General features: G+C 43.9%; 1 protein-coding gene across 2 annotated transcripts in view; it reads left to right on the forward strand.

The window, feature by feature from the left end:
• SLC17A5 (solute carrier family 17 member 5) overlaps positions 1-12,685 on the forward strand; it is a 58,991-nt gene extending 46,306 nt beyond the window's left edge. Inside the window, exons 10-11 of one of the 2 annotated variants that reach the window (XM_030809323.1) lie at positions 6,283-6,373; positions 10,841-12,676. In XM_030809323.1, the coding sequence (XP_030665183.1) occupies positions 6,283-6,373; positions 10,841-10,978 (229 nt within the window). In that variant the 3' untranslated portion in view covers positions 10,979-12,676. Of the gene's footprint in view, positions 1-6,282; positions 6,374-10,840 lie in introns of both variants that reach the window. The other variant, XM_030809324.1, reaches the window with a different exon arrangement.
• The last annotated feature ends 10,110 nt before the right edge of the window (positions 12,686-22,795 follow it).

The raw sequence follows: 22,795 nt of genomic DNA on the forward strand, positions 1-22,795 counted from the left end.
GGTGAAACCCCATCTCTACTAAAAATACAAAAATTAGCAGGGTGTGATGGCACACACCTGTAGTCCCAGCTTCTCAGGAGGCTGAGGCAGGAGAATCACTTGAACCCGGGAGGCAGAGGTTGCTGTGAGCCGAGATTGCGCCACTGTGCTCCAGCCTGGGCGACAAAGTGAGACTCCATCTCAAAAAAAAAAAAAAAAAAAATTATAAGGAACATAAAATTGGTTCAGCAGCCATCCAGCCAGAAGGTTTGGTAAGTCACCCACTCCATTTAATAAATCTAAAAGGTAGCTTAGGATTTATCAGGTTCCTGAAGTCTTGTCAGAATCTCTGGAATCTGATAGGGCCCCCAACCCTGCTCTCTTGAACTAGCAATGAAAGAAAATTGGATCATCACATAAAAATTGGAGCTATGGTCGGCCGGGTGTAATGGCTCATGCCTGTAATCCTAGCACTTTGGGAGACCAAGGTGGGCAGATCACCTGAGGTCAGGAGTTCAAGACCAGCCTGGCCAACATGGTGAAACTGTCTCTACTAAAAATATAAAATGAGCCAGGTGGGGTGGTAGGACCCGTAATCCCAGCTACTTGGAAGAATGAGGCAGAAAATCACTTGAACCTGGGAGGTGGAGGTTGCAGTGAGCCATTGCACTCTAGCCCGGGTGACAAGAGTGAAACTCCATCTCAAAAAAAAAAAAAAAAAAAAAATAGTGCTATTGTCAAAAGATGAAAATAGATGCTGAAGAAAAAGAAAACCAAATATCCATGGTACCTACCTTATAAGATCATCGTGAAGATTAAATAGAACACACACAGAATACTTTGCTCATAATGCAATAAAGGTATTTGAATATGATGCAATAAATGTAATTATTTTCTGGCTAACTTTGAGTCAGGTGTGGTGACCAGAGTCACAGATCAATCCAAGTAAAATATTAAAGTGATGATTGGTGTGCTTTCAGAAAGGAAAATGCTGACCACTAAAGAGCCACCACTGGGTCACTAAGAGCCAAAATGGCAAAACAGTCTAACTTCTCAACATAACTTTTAGCCTAATAGAATTAAGAAAATATAGTAGATTTGATATGTCAGGACTTCAGCCAGGTCTCCTATGGTAGATACTCTTTTGGCCAAGGTGGAGAAAGATGAATTGGATGTACCATTAGATAAATTTGTCACTACTAAATTTCAGTGTAATAGCATGCTCATTCACGGATCTAGTCATTTGAGAAACACTGTGTCAGGCACTGTACCAGATGTTGAAGACACAAACATGAAAGTAACATGATTCCTGCTGGCATCTGTATAAGCTTAAGCTGGCCTGGAGGATGGTGGGTCATGTCATGAAGTATAATGCTGGACAGGCAGCAGGGGGACCCTGTGCCTGAGCTTCAAGCATCAGGTGGGTGGTTGAAGTCTACATCTTAAAGACCCAGGTCCAACCCTGAAATTTTATTTGTCTTATAAGCCGAAAAAGATATTTATCTAGATATCATAAGAAGCTAAACAGTTTTAGTAACATAAATAACGCCAGCAAATAGTTGTAGCAGTTGGGAGGATGGTAAGCAAGTGCCCTTATGCCTCAGATAATGAGGACTGCTGTACTTGTTCTCAGCTGACTGAGACACAACTATTCAAATGTAAGTAGGCTGGGAGAAGTGGCTCAGGCCTGTAATCCCAGCACTTTGGGAGGCTGAGGCGGTTGGATCGTTTGAGGTTAGGAGCTCCAAACCAGCCTCACCAACATGATGAAACCCCACCTCTACTAAAAATACAAAAATTAGCCAGGTGTGGTGGCGGGCGACTACAATCCCAGTGACTCAGGAGGCTGAGGCATGAGAATTGCTTGAACCCAGGAGTTGGAGGTTGCAGTGAGCAGAGATTGTGCTACTGCACTCCAGCCTGGGCTACAGAGCAAGACTCAGTCTCAAAAAAATAAATAATAAATAAATAAATCTCATCAAAGTCAAAATTATTATTATTATTTGTTTTTTGTTTTGTTTTGTTTTTGAGACGGAGTTTCACTCCTGTTGCCCAGGCTGGAGTGCAATGGTGCAATCTCGGCTCACCACAACCTCTGCCTCTTGGATTCAAGTGATTCTCCTGCCTCAGCCTCCCGAGTAGCTGGGATTACGGGCATGTGCCACCACACCCTGCTAATTTTGTATTTTTAGTAGAGATGGAATTTCTCCATGTTGGTCATGCTGGTCTCGAACTCCCGACCTCAGGTGATCCGCCAGCCTCGGCCTCCCAAAGTGCTGGGATTACAGGCCTGAGCCACCATGCCCAGCCCAAAGTCGAAATTATTTATCTCCCTTAGTGTGTGTGTGTGTGTGTGTGTGTGTGTGTGTTTAAACCTTGCAGTTCTAGCTCAAAGGATAACTTTCTTATATTTTGATTCAGCTCTTCAGATGAGCTTTTAAGTTTTTTTTTCTTTTCCAACTGAAATTTCTTCGTTCAAAGCACACCAGTTATTTCTAGTTGCGGGAGTCTTGGCTACATATCTTATTGGGGATTACATATCTTATGTTTTTCATAGTTGCTTTTTATTGTGGTAACAACTGAGGGCCAGGCCGGGCGCGGTGGCTCACACTTGTAATCCTAGCACTTTGGGAGGTCGAGGCGGGCGGATCACGAGGTCAGGAGATCGAGACCACGGTGAAACCCCATCTCTACTAAAAATACAAAAAAATTAGCCGGGCGTGGTGGCGGGCACCTGTAGTCCCAGCTACTCGGAGAGGCTGAGGCAGGAGAATGGCGTGAACCCGGGAGGTGGAGCTTGCAGTGAGCCGAGATTGCACCACTGCACTCCAGCCTGGGCGACAGAGCGAGACTCCGTCTCAAAAAAAAAAAAAAAAAACTTAGGGCCCATTCAGTGTAACACTCTACTCGTTAAAACAGGAGCACTTGAGGACCACAAACAAGCCGTAAACAAGTTCACCACCAGGGCTTGTGGTGGAAAATGAAGCATGAGAAAATTGATCTTTCCTACAGATTGGGTTCAGTGATTACTGTGTTTTGTTTTTTTTAACAAGGTAGCATTGTAGATTTTAACATTATAATATTAAGTACTGATTCAGAATCAGACAAATTGGGTGACATTTTATGGTTTTTCTTCATCTATAAAATGAAGATAATCCAGCTGGGTGCAGTGGCCTGTAATCCCAGGACTTCTAAGGCCAAGGTGGGAGGATCATTTAGGCCCAACAGTTCAAGACCTGCCTGGGCAATATAGCAAAATCCCGTCTCTAAAAAACTTAACAAAATTTTAAAATTTAAAAAATAAAATGAAGATAATCCATCCTCATGGGGTTGATTTTATAATTAAAATGATATAATATGATATATAAAACCCTTATAAACATGTCTGATATAAGGTTTTCCAATAAATAGTAAATAGATACAAGGTTTTCCAATAAATAATATTCCTATTAACATATAAATGTGTACTTGGATTTTATAGGCCTTTACTTCTATAGACTGAAATAGAGATTTTATTTTATTAATTAATTTATTATTTTTTGAGACAGAGTCACACCCTGTCACCCAGGCTGGAATACAGTAGCAAGATCACGGCTCACTGCAGTCTCAAGCAATCCTCCTGCAATCCTCCCACCTCAGCCTCCTGAGTAGCGGGTCTACAGCCTGAGCCAACACACCCAGCTAATTTTTTGTGTGTTTTTTTATTTTTTGTAGAGAGAGGGTTTCACCATGTTGCCCAGGCTGGTCTCAAACTCCTGGGCTCAAGCAATTCGCCCACTTCAGCCTCCCAGAATGCTGGGATTACAGGCATGCACCACCACACCCAGCCCCAAAATAGAGATTTCTCTATGGTAATTTTGTTGCCCGAATTCATGGGAATTAGATAGATTTTCAGCTATTAATTCCAATAGTACTCCAACAGCACAGAATCCAGACTGAGTCCATACAACTTGTTTTCTTCCAAGTAGTCATCAATCTTTCATGGCCTGTCCTGGCCAAGTGAAATATAAGTACTTGAATGAGCTTCTTGTTGCTGACATTTAGAATTTCACGGCATTCGTCTGCACTTAATATCTGTCACTGGAAAGGCTGGCAACATTGCAGTTGACTCGTCTTACTGCCAAGGTGTTAATGGTTTAAAAAGAAAAAAAAAAAGAGAGAGGCTCTGCCAAGCTTGGTTAATTTAGATACACCCCTAAAGGGGATAAGCCAAAAAGATCTGTACTTCATGGTTTTGTTATAGTGCTGTATGTATGCACAAGTTTTGAACATAAAACTTTGTGATCTTTATATATAACTGAATTAGTTAAGCAGCACTTTTTTTTAACTGAACTCCTCCTTCACCTTTAAGTGTTTTTTGTTTGTTTGTTTGTTTGTTTTTTTACCAAAAACATTAAACCTAAATCTAATGAACCCCCTAGGATCTAGAGTCTAGAAACTATCAGTGTACAGGAAATACAGGAGGTATAAGATTATGTGAAATGATACCTAAGAGATACAATCTTCGAAGTCCAGAATTCATGAATATATGCAGGACAAACATCCTAGTAAAGAGACAGCAATTTTAGGCCAGGCGCAGTGGCTCACACCTGTAATCCCAGCACTATGGGAGGCCAGGGCAGGCGGATCACCTGATATCAGGAGTTCGAGGCCAACCTAACCAACATGGTGAAACCCTGTTTCTACTAAAAATACAAAACTACCCAGGTATGGTGGTGCATGCCTGTAATCCTAGCTACTCAGGAGGCTGAGGAAGGAGAATCACTTGAACTGGGGAGGTGGAAGTTGTAGTGAGCCGAGATCACGCCATTGCACTCCAGTCTGGGCAACAAGAGCAAAACTCTGTCTCAAAAACAAACAAAAAAGGCAGCAATTATAAAAATGAATTATCGGGCTGGGTGCAGTGGCTCACGCCTCTAATCCCAGCAATTTGGGAGGCCGAGGCAGGTGGATCACCTGAGATCAGGAGTTCAAGACCAGCCTGACCTACATGGCACACACGTGTAGTCCCAGCTACTCGGGAGGCTGAAGCAGAAGAATCACTTGAACCCAGGAGGTGGAGGTTGCTGAGCTGAGATCGCGCCACTGTACTCCAGCCTGAGTGACAGAGACTCTGTCTCAAAAAAAAAAAAGCACGTGTAATTAATGGAACAAGTAAATTGTATGTCTGATATGATCTCATGTCTATAATAACATACTAGAAATATATACAGATAGAAAAAAATAGGATATTTATGAAAATGTTAATGTTGATCATCTCTATGGGGAAGAATTATAGGTAATTTTACTTCCTTTTTTTTTCTTTTTTCTTATTAATTTTCAAAAATTAATTGCAATTGAATTTTCAAATCAGGAAATAAATTTGTTTTAACTTAAAAAAATTTAAGCTAGACATGCCAAGCTTTCTGTATTAAAATGATATCTCAGAACTTTCCTATATCACTATAAAAGGAGTTATTTCCATGGCTGTGTTCCTCTATGTAATTTTTTTGGTTTTTTTTTTTGTTTTTTTTTGAGACAGAGTCTCGCTCTGTCGGCCAGGCTGGAGTGCAGTGGCGTGATCTCGGCTCACTGCAAGCTCCGCCTCCCAGGTTCACGCCATTCTCCTGCCTCAGCCTCCCGAGTAGCTGGGACTACAGGTGCCTGCCATCACGCCCGGCTAATTTTTTTTGTATTTTTGTTAGAGACGCGGTTTCACCATGTTAGCCAGGATGGTCTCGACCTCCTGACCTCATGATCCACCCGCCTCGGCCTCCCAAAGTGCTGGGATTACAGGCGTGAGCCACCGTGCCCGGCCTTCCTCTATGTAATGTTAAAATGCTACTTAACTATTGAAATGCAAGTTTTTCACCAGCTGAATATAAAATCCCATTTCAATAAGACATGTCATTTAGACATAAAATTTCACAAGAACACAACCTGGAGCAGAATAGCTGTCTATTGAAAGAAGCGGCCAGGCGCTGTGGCTCATACTTATAATCCCAGCACTTTGGGAGGCCAAGGCAGGCAGATCACTTGAGCTCAGCAGCTCGAGACCAGCCTGACCAACATGGTGAGACCCCGGCTCTACTAAAAATACAAAACTAGCCTGGCATGATGGTGGATGCCTGTAGTCCCCGCTACTCAGGAGGCTAAGGCACGCTTGAACCTGGGAGGCAGAGGCTGCAGTGAGCTGAGATCATGCCACTGCCCTCAAGCCTGGGCCACAGAGTGAGACTCTGTCTCAAAAAAAAAAAAAAGGAAAGAATGAAGCTGTTTAAATGTGTATCACAATAATAAACTTCTATGAAAATGTTCCTACAGGTATGCTGGTATCCTCCTGGGCATCACAAATACATTTGCCACTATTCCAGGAATGGTTGGGCCCGTCATTGCTAAAAGTCTGACCCCTGATGTAAGTAGATAATTTACTTGTAAACTGGAAAGGTTTTGGAGCTGCACATCTGTGTCAAAGTTCAGTGTATTTTAATTAAGTGTCAAATTCTAAATGTTCTTATGAAATTCTTTTTAACAACAAAAAGCTAAATGCCTTAATGGATGGGAAAGTATATTTTCAAAGAACACTTTTTGGATTTTAGGCAAAACAATTGAACTAAGTCAAATGAAGACATTGTAGCTGAAACCACATAAGTAGTTAAAAGTTGTGATATTGGCCGGGCACAGTGGCTCATCCCTGTAACCCCAGCACTCTGGGAGGCCGAGGCAGGTGGATCACGAGGTCAGGAGTTCAATACCAGCCTCACCAACATGGTAAAACCCTGTCTCTACTAAAAATACAAAAATTAGCCAGTGTGGTGGCAGGTGTCTGTAGTCCCAGCTACTCAGGAGGCTGAGGCACAAGAATCGCTCGGAAACCCAGGAGGCGGAGCTTGCAGTAAGCCGACATCACCACTGCACTCCAGTCTGGCAACAGAGCAAGACTCCATCTCAAAAAAAAAAAAAGAATTTCAGGACATGCTTACAGACTTTATTACCAAATATACTGATTTCAGACATATATGTGTTCCCCACAGATAGTGTTCCTATTTCTTCTCCACATCTACCATTTCTAATTCCTTAAGTGACACGGTACCTCCCTGTTACTATTTCCTCTCACTTAATAAAGAGGAATGTTGTAGAAATGCTTTTTCTAAAGTTCTGTGTCTCAATATGGACATGTCCAAAATGTTTAACCTTGTCCTCATGGAGCAGGGTAGCAACACCAGAACCTAAGTCAGCTCAGTACCATGTGTTCGTTTCACTTACTGATAATGCCAGCCCTTCTGCTAGGGAAATATGGATTCCTGAATTAAAGTCTTGTATGTTTACAAGTGGGAACTGCGCTTGATTTGGGATATGTTACAGCATTTGTTTAATGCTGTTAAAAGGATATCACTGTTTTAGCTGGGTGTGGTTTGCACATGTAGTCCCAGCTACTTAGGAGGCTAAGGCAGATGGATGCATGAGCCCAGGGTTTTGAGGCTGCAATGAGCTATGATCACGCCTCTGCATTCCAGCCTGGGTGAGAGCAGGAGACCCTGTCTCAAAAAAATAAATAAAATAAAACTTATTTTATTTATTTATTTATTTTTCAAGATGGAGTCGCACTCCGTTGCCCAGTCTGGAGTACAGTGGTGCAGTCTCAGCTCACTGCAACCTCTGCCTCCCAAGTTCAAGCAATTCTCCTGCCTCAGCCTCCCAAGTAGCTGGGACTACAGGCACCCACCACCATGCCCTGCTAATTTTTGTTTTTTGTTCGTGTGTGTGTGTGTTTTTTGGGTTGTTGTTTTTTGAGACAGAGTTTCGCTCTTATTGCCCAGGCCGGAGCGCAATGGCACAATATCGGCTCACCACAACCTCTGCCTCCCGGGTTCCAGCAATTTTCCTGCCTCAGCCTCCCGAATGGCTGGGATTACAGGCATGCACCACCATGCCCAGCTAATTTTGTATTTTTAATAGAGATGGAGCTTCTCCATGTTGGTCAGGCTGGTTTCGAACTCTCAACCTCAGGTGATTCGCCCACCTCGGCCTTCCAAAGTGCTGGGATTGCAGGAGTGAGCTACTGCACCCAGCCAAATAAAACTCTAAAGTATATTATTTTAAAAAAGGAAAAGCACACACTTGCCTTCACAATTGTAATTTCTTTCTTTTGTTTTGTTTTTTTTTTTGAGATGAAGTCTCACTCGTCCCCCAGTTGGAGGGCAGTGGCGTGATCTCAGCTCACTGCAACCTCCACCTCCCGGGTTCAAACGATTCTCCTGCCTCAGCCTCCCAAGTAGCTAGGACTACAGGCACGTGCCACCACACCTGGCTAATTTTTGTATTTTTAGTACAGATGGGGTTTCACCATGTTGGCCAGGCTGGTCTCGAACTCCTGACCTCAAATGATCCACCCGCCTCAGCCTCCCAAAGTGCTAGGATATCAGGCATGAGCCACCGCGCCCAGCCTGTAATTTCTTACTTTGAGCACTGCCTCAAAAACTTTGTGGAATGAGTCAGCATATAAATAAATAATGCAATAATTAAAATTCAAAGTGTGTCTGAGGTTCAATGTTGTTATAAACAAAACAGTATTCTCTAAAAACTGGTGGAATTTTTGTTAAAAAACAAACTAGGAGCTGTGTGAGACTTGTAGTACAATGATTGATTTTAAGTTCACTCATTGCCTTCAGATAACACTGAAGTATTATTTTATCCCAGAGACCACACATGGCAGCTTTGTCTTAGTAATCCTAAGAAGCTGTTTCAAACATTTCTTTCTGGTATAAGATGCAATTATTGACTGATTCCTCAGCAGAATTTAAGATGAGTATCTAAGATTTTTTTTTCACTAAAATGCATTCATCTCAGACAAGTATAACCACCACAGGGTGTTTCTTCATGTTTCTCCTTTTTTCCCAAATAAATGACCTCATACTGGCTTCCCAGTGCCTTCTCTTTCACTTCCTCATTGCTAGTTCTACTGCTTGTTTGTTTGGGTTTTTTGTTTGTTTGTTTCTTTGTTTTTTGAGACAGGGTCTCCATCCTCCAGGCTAGAGTACAGTGGCGCAATCATGGCTCACTGCAGCCTCAACCTCCCCAGGCTCAGGTGATCTTCCTACCTCAGCCCCCCAAGTAGCTGGGACTACAGGTGTACACCACCATGTCCAGCTAATTTTTCTACTTCTTGTAGAGATGGGGTTTCACCACCTTGCCCAGGCTGGTCTCAAACTCCTGGGCTCAATGTATCCACCAACCTCGGCCTCCCAAAGTGCTGGGATTACAGGCATGAGCCACCACACCCAGCCAGTTTTGTTTTTTTGTTGTTGTTGTTGTTGTTTTTTTTGAGAGGGAGCCTTGCTCTGTTGCCCAAGCTGGAGTGCAGTGGAGTGATCTCAGCTCACTGCAAGCTCTGCCTCCTGGGTTCATGCCATTCTCCTGCCTCAGCCTCCCGAGTAGCTGGGACTACAGGCGCCGGCCACTACGCCTGGCTAAGTTTTTATATTTTTAGTAGAGACGGGGTTTCACCATGTTAGCCAGGATGGTCTCGATCTCCTGACCTCACGATCCGCCTGCCACGGCCTCCCAAAGTGCTGGGATTACATATGCCTGGCCATGTGGTTTTTTTTAATGCTGCAAATATAGTCACCACTCTGGTTAGACTGAAATTGAAAAAATCCAAAAAATGGTTGTTAAAGGTAGTCACATGACCCAGAAATTTAGATAACTGTCTGGTATTTTTATGCCACAGGGTTATACACTGAACAGTTGTCTTACTGACAGATCCCATGTTATATCCTGCTTTGTATGCCATTCAAGATCTTTTATACTTGCCAGGCCTCTCTCTGATGTCTCAGATCCTCAAAGCTGAACTTGAGTTCATCTTAACTGTATTTACTTGATCCACCTGACACCTTTCACCTGAGAACCTGGGAGACGGTGCACAGGCATAAGACTTTCTTAGTGTTAGTTAGTGTTAGGCATGATTCGGGGACATGCCAGTACACTTTTTATTGAAGTATATCTATCTATCTTCAGTAAACTTTTTATTGAAGTATAACTTTTTTTAAATGCACAAATCCAGGCCAGGCGTGGTGGCTCACACCTGTAATACCATCACTGTGGGAGGCTGAGGTGAGCAGATCACTTGAGCCCAGGAGTTCAAGACCAGCCTGGGAAACATGGCGAAACCCCATCTCTACTAAAAAAAAATATATATATATATATATACACAAAGAAAATTAGCCAGGCATGGTAGCATGCACCTCTAATCCCAGCTCCTTGGAAGGCTGAGTTGGGAGGATTGCCTCAGCCCAGAAAGTGGAGGCTGCAGTGAGCCGAGATTGTGCCACTGCACTCCAGCCTGGGTGACAGAGTGAGACTCTGTCTCAAAAATAAAAACAAAAATAAATGCACAAATCTAAAGTGTGCAGCTAGATGAATTTCCACAAAGTTAATACATCTGTGTAACCAGCACCCAATCAAGAAACAGAGTATTACCTCCCTCAGTAAGACCCCAGGTACCACTTCCTGCTATTTTTCCTTCACCCTCACCAAGAGGAACCACTCTCCCAACTTTTAACCCCATAGATTAGTATGGTCTGACTTTGGGCTTTATATAAATGGAATAATTTAGTATGTACCTTTTTTGTCTGGCTTCTTTTGCTTCATATTTTGTTTGTGAGCTGTATTTATGATGTTGTAGCCCATTCTCCTTGCTGTATCGTATTCCATTGAACAAATATACCACTATCCTACTGCTGGTGGACATTTGGGTTGTTTCAAGGATGAGGCTTTTATGGAATAATGTGGCTGTTTTAACAGTCTTGTGACACTATCTTTTTAATGAAGTGAACTACAAACAAAATTTTATTTCACTTGCATTTTTTTTCTTTCTTTATAGAACACTGTTGGAGAATGGCAAACCGTGTTCTATATTGCTGCTGCTATTAACGTTTTTGGCGCCATTTTCTTTACACTATTCGCCAAAGGTGAAGTACAAAACTGGGCTCTCAATGATCACCATGGACACAGACACTGAAGGAACCAATAAATAATACTGCCTCTATTAATGTATTTTTATTTATCATGTAACCTCAAAGTGCCTTCCGTATTCTGTAAGCATTCTATGTCTTTTTTTAATTGTACTTGTATTAGATTGTTAAGGCCTGTAATCATGAAATATCACTAGTTGCCAGATTAATAAAATGAACCATGTTTAATTATGAATAATATATATGCTAGGACTTCTACTTTAGGTTCACATACCTGCCTACAAGTCGGGCAACATGAAGTAGGAGAGTTCTGTTGATTTTTTAGGGCCATACTAAAGGGAATGAGCTGAAAAGACCTCCTAATACCTTTGCTTAATTAAACTAGATGATAATTCTCAGGTACTGATAAACACCTGCTGTTGTTCACTTTCCTCATAAAAATTGTCAGCTCTCACTGACACTTAGATATCAAACTTTGGCATCTCTGTGGAGCTGCCATCCACTGTATAATTTGGCCTGGCAACTGGACTGAGGGGAGTGTGCCCAGGCAGCTGCCAAGCACTCCCTCCCTGGCTTCAGGGTCAGAATGCCCAGCGTTTATCAGAGGCTGCATCCAAGCCCAGAGCCAGTGTCGACTCTTCGGCTGGTGCCTTTCCTCTGAGGGGCTATTAATGTGTAGATAAAGCCCTGAGTAGGCAAGAACAGTGAGATCCACTGCTGTGGTCTTGATACATCCTCAAACTTTCCCTTCCCAGCACAGAGGAATATCAGCTGGCATGCAACCTGCAAAAGAAAAGTGCGAAGCAGCCGGGCATGGTGGCTCACGCCTGTAATCCCAGCACTTTGGGGGGCTGAGGCGAGCGAATCATGAGATCAAGAGTTCAAGACCAGCCTGGCCAGCATGGTGAAACCCCATCTCTACTAAAAATACAAAAAATTAGCTGGGTGTGGTGGTGGGCGCCTGTAATCCCAGATACTCAGGAGGCTGAGGCAGGAGAATCTCTTGAACCCAGGAGATGGAGGTTGCAGTGAACCAAGATTGTGCCACTGCACTCCAGCCTGGGCAATGGAGCAAGACTCTGTCTCAAAAAAAAAAAAAAAAAGAAAAAAGAAAGAAAAGTGCAATGCCTAGTCAATCACAAATAAGATCATCCTGGTTTAAATCTACTCTCACGTGGATCACAGTATAAATTTCTATGTGCTGTGTTTTGTTTGTGTCTTGTAGAGATGGGATCTCGTTTTGTTGCCCAGGCTGGTTTTGAACTCCTGGCTTCAAGCGATCCTCCTGTCTCGGCCTCACAAAGTGTTGAGACTACAGGCATGAGCCACTGTGCCCAGCCTGTTCTGTGTTTTTAAGCTACACGAGAATTTTTTTAAAAATTAATTCTCACTGTTTGTTCAGTCTGTCTTCATCTAAGTTTGTGGTTGCAGTTTAAAGTTAAAGTGACTTTTAAAGGCCACATCACCTGAGACTAGGGTGATCATCTTTACTTCTGGTTCCTGAAATCATATTTTTCCAGTGGACCATCCTCCAGTGGTTATGGTTGTTGAGCATGCTTTCAGAACACCTATGTGGCTTAAAACTTAGTTTATGTTTTGTGTTCAACACTACCTGTAATATTTTAAAACTGTTTAATGTGATGTGAATACATTTATGTAAATTTATTTTTAAATTTGTAAATAGCTTTAAATTGCTATGGCAATGTTTCTTTCATAAATCATCAAAATAAACCTTTGTGAATTGATTTTTGGATCTGGCAGTTCTGTGATATTTCCTAGTGTCCACAGTGACTCTTTGACATCTTTTCTGCATCCTGCTGGAGCCATCGTCTTCTCTACACACATTTCTGCTACCACAAAGCCGAGGAACTTGGGCCTCCTAAGGGATACAGCATCAGAAATCTCTGTTGCCATCAACCTGCCCTTCCTAGCTCTGAATAGAGTCAGTCCTTCTTGCTATAGCATATGCCCACAATACACTGATTCTCTCTCTCCCACCTCCTCTAAGGACTTGCTTCAGTTATTCTTCTTTTTTTTAATAATTGAGACAGGGTCTTGCTTTGTTGCCCAAGCTAAGCTCAAGCGATCCTCCTGTCTTAGCCTCCCAAGTAGCTGGCACTACACAGGCCTGTGCTATCATGCCCAGTTAGTAGCTCCTCTTTCATTTACTTCTTCAGTCTCCCCCCTTGTTCTTTTCCTTCTATCTCAGAGATACACACGTCTTCTCTAGTCCTTAAATAAAAATACAGAAGTCTCCTGGGGACATTAAATCACAAGTGTACAGAATATCTCTAAGATAATACTCAAGAAACTGGAAAACTGTGTGATTTTATAGATAGATATAGATTTTCATCCATGGTTCGAGGCTCATAACTCCCATAGCTCTTGTTATGTTAAGTGCCTTTAGCCCTCAGAAGTAGCCTCAGGAAACAGAATCTCTCTGATCCTCTCCTGCCCTCCTTTCACCTGCTGCTTTTTCGCCCAAGGCAGGAATCTTCCCCCACCTTTCTGTCTTGGAACTGGTCATAAAGAAATTCTTTGGCTGGGGCAGTGGCTCACACCTGTAATCCCAGCACTTTGGGAGGCTGAGGCAGGCAGATCACAAGGTCAGCAGTTCAAGACCAGCCTGGCCAATATGGTGAAACCCCGTCCCTACTAAAAATACAAAAATGAGCCAGGCATGGTGGTGGGCAGCTGTAGTCCCAGCTACTTGGGAGGCTGAGGCAGGAGAATCACTTGAACCCAGGAGGCGGAGGTTACAGTGAGCCGAGATTGCACCACTGCACTCCAGCCTGGGAGACAAGAGTGAGACTCCATCTCAAAAAAAAAAAAAAATTCTGTGACCTACCTTGTTGGACTGTAGGTCATAAGACCCCATGCCCACATTTGAGAAGAGGTCCTCTCCATACCCTGGAGGAAGGAATGGCCAAGAAGAATCTGGACAGGACTTGCTGGGTTTCCCTCTGAGTCTATTAGTGTTAGATCACACCCTTTCTGTCCAATCACATTTCTACATGGTTGTTAATCATGGCTATCCAATGAAGTCTCCATAAAAGGCCTAATAAGACAGGGTTTGGGGAGCCTACTGAGAGCTGAACACATGGAGGTTCCTGGAGGGTGGCACGCCCAGACAGGGCATGGAAGTTCCTCATCCCTTTCCCCAGACACTGCCCTGTGCATCTCTTCATCTGTGTCCTTTGTAATATCCTTTATAATAAATGATAAACATAAGGGTGTCCCTGAGTTCTTCGAACCACTCTAGCAAATTGATTGAACCAAAAGAGGCAGTTGTGAAAACCTCAGCTTGAAGCCAGCAGGTCACAAGTTCCAGAAGCCTAGACTTGGGACTGGTGTCTCCAGTGGTGGGCAATCTTGGGGACTGGGCCTTCAACCTGTGGAATCTGATGCTACCTCCAGGTAGACAGTGTCAGCACTGAATTGTGAGACACCCAGCTGGTGTCTATTGCAGAACTGATTGCTTAGTCGGTGTATGAGGAAAAACCCACACCCTTTTAATCGCAGAAGTCTTCCGTGTTTATTGTTGTTGAATGAGAGATAAGAAAAAAACACATTTGGGCTGGGCGCGGAAACCCCGCCTCTACTAAGAATACAAAAAAATTAGCCGGGCATGGTGGCAGGTGCCTGTAGTCCCAGCTACTCGGGAGGCTGAGGCAGGAGAATGGTGTGAAGCTGGGAGGTGGAGCTTGCAGTGCGCCGAAAGCACGCCACTGCACTCCAGCCTGAGTGACAGAGTGAGACTCCGTCTCAAAAAAAAAAAAAAAAAAAAAAGAAAACCACATTTGGCCCGCCATGGTGGCTCACGCCTGTAATCCCAGCACTTTGGAAGGCTGAGGTGGGCAGATCACCTGAGATCAGAAGTTCGAGACCAGCCGGCCAGGCGCGGTGGCTCACGCTTGTAATCCCAGCACTTTGGGAGGCCGAGGTCAGGAGATCGAGACCACGGTGAAACCCCATCTCTACTAAAAATACAAAAAATTAGCCGGGCGTGGTGGCGGGCGCCTGTAGTCCCAGCTACTCGGAGAGGCTGAGGCAGGAGAATGGCGTGAACCCAGGAGGCGGAGCTTGCAGTGAGCCGAGATTGCGCCACTGCACTCCAGCCTGGGCGACAGAGCGAGACTCTGTCTCAAAAAAAAAAGAAGTTCGAGACCAGCCTGACCAACATGGAGAAACCCTGTCTCTACTAAAAATACAAAATTAGCCAGGCATGGTGGCACATGCCTGTAATCCCAGCTACACAGAAGGCTGAGGCAGGAGAATCGCTTGAACCCAGGAGGCAGAAGTTGTGGTGAGCCAAGATCATGCAATTGCACTCCAGCCTGGGCAACAAGAGCGAATCTCAGTCCCCCCCCCAAAAAAAACCACAGTTTGAGTGGATTTTTCCACAAACAACAGTTACCTCTATAGAGATAAAATCAGCAACTAGGGATAGGAAGGAGAATTAATTTTCACTTTACCAAATGTGGCAGTATGACCTATTCAAATAAATATATTGTTTCATTTATTTATTTACTTATTTATTTATTTATTTATTTTCAGACGGACTCTTGCTCTGTTGCCCAGGCTGGAGTGCAATGGCGCGATCTCTGCTCACTGCGACCTCCGCCTCCCAGGTTTAGTGATTACCCTGCCTCAGCCTCCTGAGCAGCTGGGACTAAAGGCATGCGCCACCATACCTGGCTAGTTTTTGTGTTTTTAGTAGAGATGGGGTTTCACCATGTTGGCCAGGCTGGTCTACGAACTCCTGACCTCATGATTCGCCCACCTCGGCCTCCCAAAGTGCTGGGATTGCCGTGCCTGGCCAAATATATTGTTTTAAAAACAAAAGACCTGTTGCCCAAGCTGTTGTGTAATCACCGCTAGGTTTTCAACTACCTGCTGGACATCGCCAGCTGGCTATCCTTCCTTGCACCTGAGACTACTTAAATCCAACCTCACTCCCCAACCCCCATTCTAAATAAAACTGGCTGTTCCTGCCACCTTCTTATTTCTCTTAAAAGTACATTTCCCCAGTCACTTAGGCTTGGCCCAAAGTCATTTTTGTTCCTCCTCCCTAGCCTCTCACCAAACCCTCTACTCTGTGTCAAAACAACCACCTGCCGACCGGGCACAGTGGCTCAGACCTGTAATCCCAGCACTTTGGGAGGCCAAGGGAGGCTGATTGCCTGAGGTCAAGAGTTCTAGACCAGCCTGGCTAACATGGTGAAACCCCTTCTCTACTAAAAATACAAAAAAATTAGCCGGGCATGGTGGCGCCCGCCTTTAGTCCTAAAAAACACAAAAAATTAGCTGGACATGGTGGTGCAGACCTGTAGTTCCCAGCTACTCGGGAGGCTGAGGCAGGAGAATCTCTTCCACCCGGGAGTTGGAGGTTGCAGTGAGCCGGGATCGCACCACTGCCCTCCAGCCTGGGCGACAGAAGGAGACCCCGTCAAAAAAAAACAAAACAACAACAAAAAACCTGCCTCTTCCATTTCAGTTTTTTCATGTCTCTGGAATTTTTTATTTGTTTTGAAACAGAGTATCACTCTATCACCCAGGCTGGAGGGCATGGCATGGTCACAGCTCACTGCAGCCTCTACCCCAAAGGCTCAAGAGATCCTCCCACTTCAGCCTCCAGACTAGCTGGTACTACAGGTCTGCACCACCATGCCCAGCTAATTTTTGTATTTTGTAGAGATGGGGTTTCACTATGTTGTCCAGTCTAGTCTCCTGGGTTCAAGTGATCCTCCCGCCTCGGCCTTTCAAAGTGCTGGGATTACAAGTGTAAGTCACCATGTCCGGCCTGGAATTTTTTTTTTCTTAATCCTTCTTCCAGGCCAGGCACAGTGCCTCACACCTGAAATCCCAGTACTTTGGAAGGTCAAGGTGGATGGATGGCTTGAGCCCGGGAGTTTGAGACCAGCTTGGGCAACATGGTGAAACCTGGTCTCTACAAAAAATACAAAAAGTTAGCCAGGCATGGTGGCGCATACCTGTAGCCCCAGTTATTCAGGAGGCTGAGTTGGAAGAATCACTTGAGCCCAGGAGGTCGAGGCTGCAGTGAGCTGAGATCTCACTGCAGTCCAGACTGAGTGACAGAGCGAGAGTCTTTCTCAAAAAAAAAAAAAAAAAAAAAACCCTCTGTCATCTCCTAAATAAGAGTCTAGTGGCTTTTGTTTCCACCTAGAATAGAAAAGTTAAGCGGTATCACTGCCTTTAGTCTTGCCCTCTTCTATCCCAGCTTCCCGCCAGTGTTGAGTTCATCGTCCCGATACAACTAATCTCTCTGATTAAGGTGCTCCCCCATGGTGAGCCCCATGGTGAGCCCCATGGCTTCACTTGGCCTACCCAGTAAACTCTCCCACCCAGCAGCTGTGCCCTCCCCACCCCTAGGTTCAGCCTACCCTGCCCTTATCTTATGGTGGGAACCATCCCTTGTTGCAGCGATCTGGCTGCTTCACTTCCCCATGCCTTCCCTCCATCTTCCCTTTCCTCTTCATACCTTTATTAATTTCCTTCCTTGGGCCTGGAAGGTCTCTCCTCAACCTTGCCACCTCCTTCATGACCCCTAATTTCTTCCACCCTCTCTGATCTAGATGTGGTGTCTCCCTTTAACCTACTAAAGTGCCACATTATTTATTTATTTTGGGGTTTTCCTTTATTTTAAACTCAAGGATTTAGGCTCCGTTATGTGGAAGAGAGAATTTCTTCATTCATTCAGCAAATACTAAGTATCTACCCTTTGCTAGGCAACAAGGATACAAAGATGCATCTGACACAGCCCTTTCCCTCCCTGGAGCTCCTTCTGACTCCTTGACTCCTTGATCCCCTTCCTCATTTTTTTTTTTTTTTTTTGGAGACAGAGTCTTGCTCTGTTGCCCAGGCTGTAGTGCAGTGGTATAATCTCTGCTTTACTGTGACTTCTGCTTCCCAGGTTCAAGAAATTCTCCTGCCTCAGCCTCCTGAATAGCTGGGACTACAGGTCCATGCCACCGCATCCAGCTAATTTTTGTATTTTTAATAGAGATGGGGTTTCATCTTGTTGCCCAGGCTGGCCTCGAACCACTGAGCTCAGGCAATCCGCCAGCCTCAGCCTCCCATGAGCCACTGCACCCGGCCCTCTTTCTTTATAATACTTATGAACACATGTCTGTGTCTGTCCCAGTAATAGATTCATCACAAGCATCTTGAGGGCAGGGTCCATTCCATTCATCTCAGCATGGTCTCACTCATAACAACATGTGCTTAGTTCATTTAGGATGCTTATTAAATAACAACCCTTTAGTTAAATAGACTATAAATTGATATTTTTGACCAGGCACAAAGGCTCACACCTGTAATCCCAACACTTTATGAGGCTGAGGGCAGAAGGATTGCTTGAGCCCAGGAATTCAATACCAGACTGCACAACATGGCAAGACCCCATCTCTACAAAAAATTTTCTAAAAACTTAGCCAGGTGTGCTGGCATAGACCTGTGGTCCCGGCTACTCAGGAGGCTGAGGTGGGAGGATCACTTGAGCCCAGGAGGTTGAGGCCACAGTGAGCCATGTTCACACCAAGCCACTCCAGCCTGGGCAACAGAGCAAGACCCTGTCTCAAAAATAATAAATAAATACGTAATTTTTTTTTTTTTGAGATGGAGTTTCGCTTTTGTTGCCCATACTGGAGTGCAGTGGCACGATCTTGGCTCACTGCAACCTCCACCTCCCGGGTTCAAGCAATTCTCCTGCCTCAGCTTCCCAAATAGCTGGGATTACAGGTGCCTGCCACCGGCTAATTTTTGTATTTTTAGTAGAGACGAGGCTTACCATGTTGGCCAGGCTGGTCTCGAACTCCTGACCTCAGGTGATCTGCCCACAAAGGCCTCCCAAAGTGCTGGGATTACAGGCATGAGCCACTGCACTTGGCCAATAAATAGAAATTTTTGATCTCGTATATTTTTTTCATATGTTTTCTGCTGCCCCAAAAAATTAAGTAAATGTGCCAACTGCTTTTTAATTTTTTTTTCAATAAGGCTCCAGGAGGTCAACAGTAGTGCAAGCTTTTAGTGAATAAATATGCTAACATCAAAATAAGTTATAAGTGGTAATTATTAGCAAATAGTTTTGAAAGTATTTGAGAATAGCTTAGTTTTGTATGTGCAAAATACTTCTCCTAGTTATTCAACAAGTATTTACTGAGCATCCACTATGTACCAGGCATCACTTTTTGCACGACAACATAGAAGTGGAAAAAAAAAGAAATAAGCCAAGTCCCTTTTCTCCTGGAGCTCACATTTTTATTTATCAAGCATTTTTTTTTATAAGCTCCAGCCTTCAAAACCTCTCATGTAAAAGCATTATTATCCACCCAACAAGCAAATCCAATGGGAAAGAAGCGTGCCAGCTGACCTCGAGAGTCCAGTTTATGAAAGAACTTGAGACAAACGCTGAAGACAGCAGTTTGTATTAGCCATGGTAATGTCTTTCTTACTTCAGCCTTTGTTTCATTTTCAGGAAATCAGAAATAGAGATATCTGAGTTTAGACTCCGTTGCAGAGTAGATTATCTTATCTCCCCTCTGGATGTTCAAAATAAAATTCCCCCAAATATTGGGACCAAAGCTATCACAAAAACAAAACAAACAAAAAAGCCAGCCATGGTGGTGCACGCCTGTGGTCTCAGCTACTCAGGAGGTTGAGGTGGGAGGATCGCTTGAGCCTGAGTGGTCAAGGCTGCAGTGAGCCAAGATCATACCACTGCCCTCCAGCCTGGGTGACAGAGCCAGACGCTGTCTCACAAAAAAGAAAAGAGAGAGAGAGAAGTTCCCCCAAACAGAAAAAGACTGATGTAATATTTAAATTTGAAGGCAGGAAGACCACTATAGGAAATGGCCTCGTTCCTCTCAGTAAAAGCATGTTACTGCCTCAGAAGAAGAGACATGGAGTAAATGTCTAATTTCAGTTAAAGAATAAATTATCTTTCTCATAGACATGTAAATTAAGATGGATCACAAAGCCTTTTCAGATGCCTCTGCCTTTTAGAGCAACCATAAGCAGAAAAGCCAATTATAAAAGTTTTTACTCTCAAAGGATAATATAGAAAATTCTTTCTAGGAGCTGTGCAATGGAAAGCTGTGAGCATAAGCAATACTGAAAAGAAATGAAATGTAAGGAATTTTCTGCCCCCTTTTCTTATGTGCCTGGAGGAGGAAGAACACTAGTAATTTTCCAAGTGCCTGTTTACTTTCACTTTATCTTGATGTTGGGGGAGGCGGAAACTTAGAAGTGTTATATCATTGCCAGTCCTGTGCTTGTGAGTGAGAAGCCACTGTTGCACAACTGAGCTGAAAAACTACTGAAACTATCATTTCCCTTAATACACATTCTCAGTCCGTAATCGTCTAGACTTTGGTAGAGGAGTAGGAATATACATATATATTGTATTAAATCTTTTTCTTAAGCACTCTGACCGTGAGAAACAACTGAAATATGCTAATATGTCCAACAGTGTTATCACCTCTCCGATCAAGTGTGCATCCTGGTCCCAATCATGCTTTAGAGCACTACAAATAGCCCCTTGTGTTAAGCACCTTTTTTTTATAGCCTTCACTCTACAGTCTGAAACTCGAACTTTCCCCAGAAGTTTTGTTGATATTAAAAGTGATCTGGAAAGGATAAAGAGTCTGATCTTTTTAATGTTTAAGAACTGTTTTGGGCTGGGCATGGTGGCTCACACTTACAATCCCAGCACTTTGGGAGGCCAAGGTGGGAGAATCACTTAAGATCAGGAGTTTGAGATCAGCCTGACCAACATAGTGAAACCCCGTCTCTACTAAAAAAACAAAAATTAGCTGGGCATGGTGGCATGAGCCTGTAGTCCTAGCTACTCAGGAGGCTGAGGCAGGAGAATCACTTGAACTTGGGAGGTGGAGGTTGCAGGGAGCCGACATCACACCACTGTACTCCAGCCTGGGCAACAGAGCAAGACTCCATCTCAGAAAAAAAAACAAAAAAAGAACTGTTTTGTATGAAGTAATGAATGCTGTTAGAAGAAATTCAAGTCTGTATATTGAATAAATCACCCACATAATATCTAATTTTTTTTTTTTTTTTTTGAGACAGAGTCTCGCTCTGTCACCCAGGCTGGAGTGCAGTGGCGTGATCTCGGCTCACTGCAACCTCAGCCTCCTGGGTTCAAGCAATTCTCTGCCTCGGCCTCCCCAGTATCTGGGATTACAGGTGCCCACCACCACACCTCGCTAATTTTTTTGTATTTTTATTTATCTATTTATTTATTTTTTTGAGACGGAGTCTTGCTCTGTTGCCCAGGCTGGAGTGCAGTGGCGCCATCTCGGCTCACTGCAAGCTCCGCCTCCTGGGTTCACGCCATTCTCCTGCCTCAGCCTCCCGAGTAGCTGGGACTACAGGCACCTGCCACCACGCCTGGCTAATTTTTTTGTATTTTTAGTAGAGACCAGGTTTCACCATCTTGGCCAGGTTAGTCTTCAACTCCTGACCTCATGATCCATCCACCTCGGCCTCCCAAAGTGCTGGGATTACAGACGTGAGCCACTGCGCCCGGCCTACAATATCTATTATAATGCACTTCTCCCTTTTTTTTTTTTTTTTTTTTTAACACTAAGAAGATATTTCAGGCTGGGCGTGTTGGCTCACGTCTGTAACATCTGCAATCCTAGCATTTTGGGAGGCTGACACTTAAGCCTAGGAATTCAAGACCAGCCTGGGCAACATAAGTGAGACCCTCTCCTCTATAAAACAATAAAATAAAACAAAGAAAGGAAAGAAAAAATGTGTAAAGAAAAAAAAAAAAAGGAGGCCAGACACAGTGGCTCACACCTATAATCCCAGCACTTTGGGAGGCCAAGGCAGGTGGATCACCTGAGGTCAGGAGTTCAAACACAGCCTGGCCAACATGGTAAAACCCTGTCTCTACTAAAAATACAAAAATTAGCCGGGCGCAGTGGTGGGCGCCTGTAATCCCAGCTACTAGGGAGGCTGAGTCTGGAGAATTGCTTGAACCCGGGAGATGGAGGTTGCAGTGAGCCGAGGTGGCGCCACTGCACTCCAGTCTGGGCTACGAGAACAAAACTCCGTCTCAAAAAAAAAAAAAAGAAAAGGAAGGGAAAGGAGAAAAGAAATGCACACTAAACTATAATGAAATATTACTTTAGATCCATCAGATTGGCAGAAATTAGAAAATATGGCCGGGCATGGTGGCTCACGCCCGTAATCCCAGCACTTTGGGAGGCCGAGGCAGGCGATCACCTGAGGTCAGGAGCTCGAGACTGAGCCTGGCCAATACGGCAAAACTCGTCTCTACTAAAAATACCAAAAAAAAAAAAGCCGGGTGTAGTGGCGGGCCCCTGTAATCCCAGCTACTAGGGAGGCTGAGGCAGGTGAATCACTTGAACCCAGGAGGTGGAGGTTGCAGTGAGCTGAGATTGCACCACTGCACTCCAGCCTGGGCAACACAGCGAGACTCCATCTCATAAATAAATACATAAATAAATAAATAAATAAATAAATAAAAGTGTACAATTCAGCTGGGCATGATGGAGTGCGCCTGTAGGGCTCAGCTACTCAGGAGGCTGTGGAGGGAGGATTATTTGAGCCTAGGAAACATGGCAAGACCCCATCTCTTTTTTTAAAAAGTGTACAATTTAGTGATTTTTTAGTGTATTCAGGGTTGTACAACTATTAAATGTCTAATTACAGAACATGTCATCACCCTGTAAAGAAACCTCATATCCATTCACAGTCACTCTTCATTCCCTCTCTCTTCCCAGTCCCAGTCAACCACTAACCTACTTTCTGTCTCTATAGATATGACTATTCTGGGCATTTCTTATAGAATACGTGAT

Source organism: Nomascus leucogenys, chromosome 3, assembly GCF_006542625.1.
Source record: "Nomascus leucogenys isolate Asia chromosome 3, Asia_NLE_v1, whole genome shotgun sequence".
Classification (NCBI taxonomy): domain Eukaryota; kingdom Metazoa; phylum Chordata; class Mammalia; order Primates; family Hylobatidae; genus Nomascus; species Nomascus leucogenys.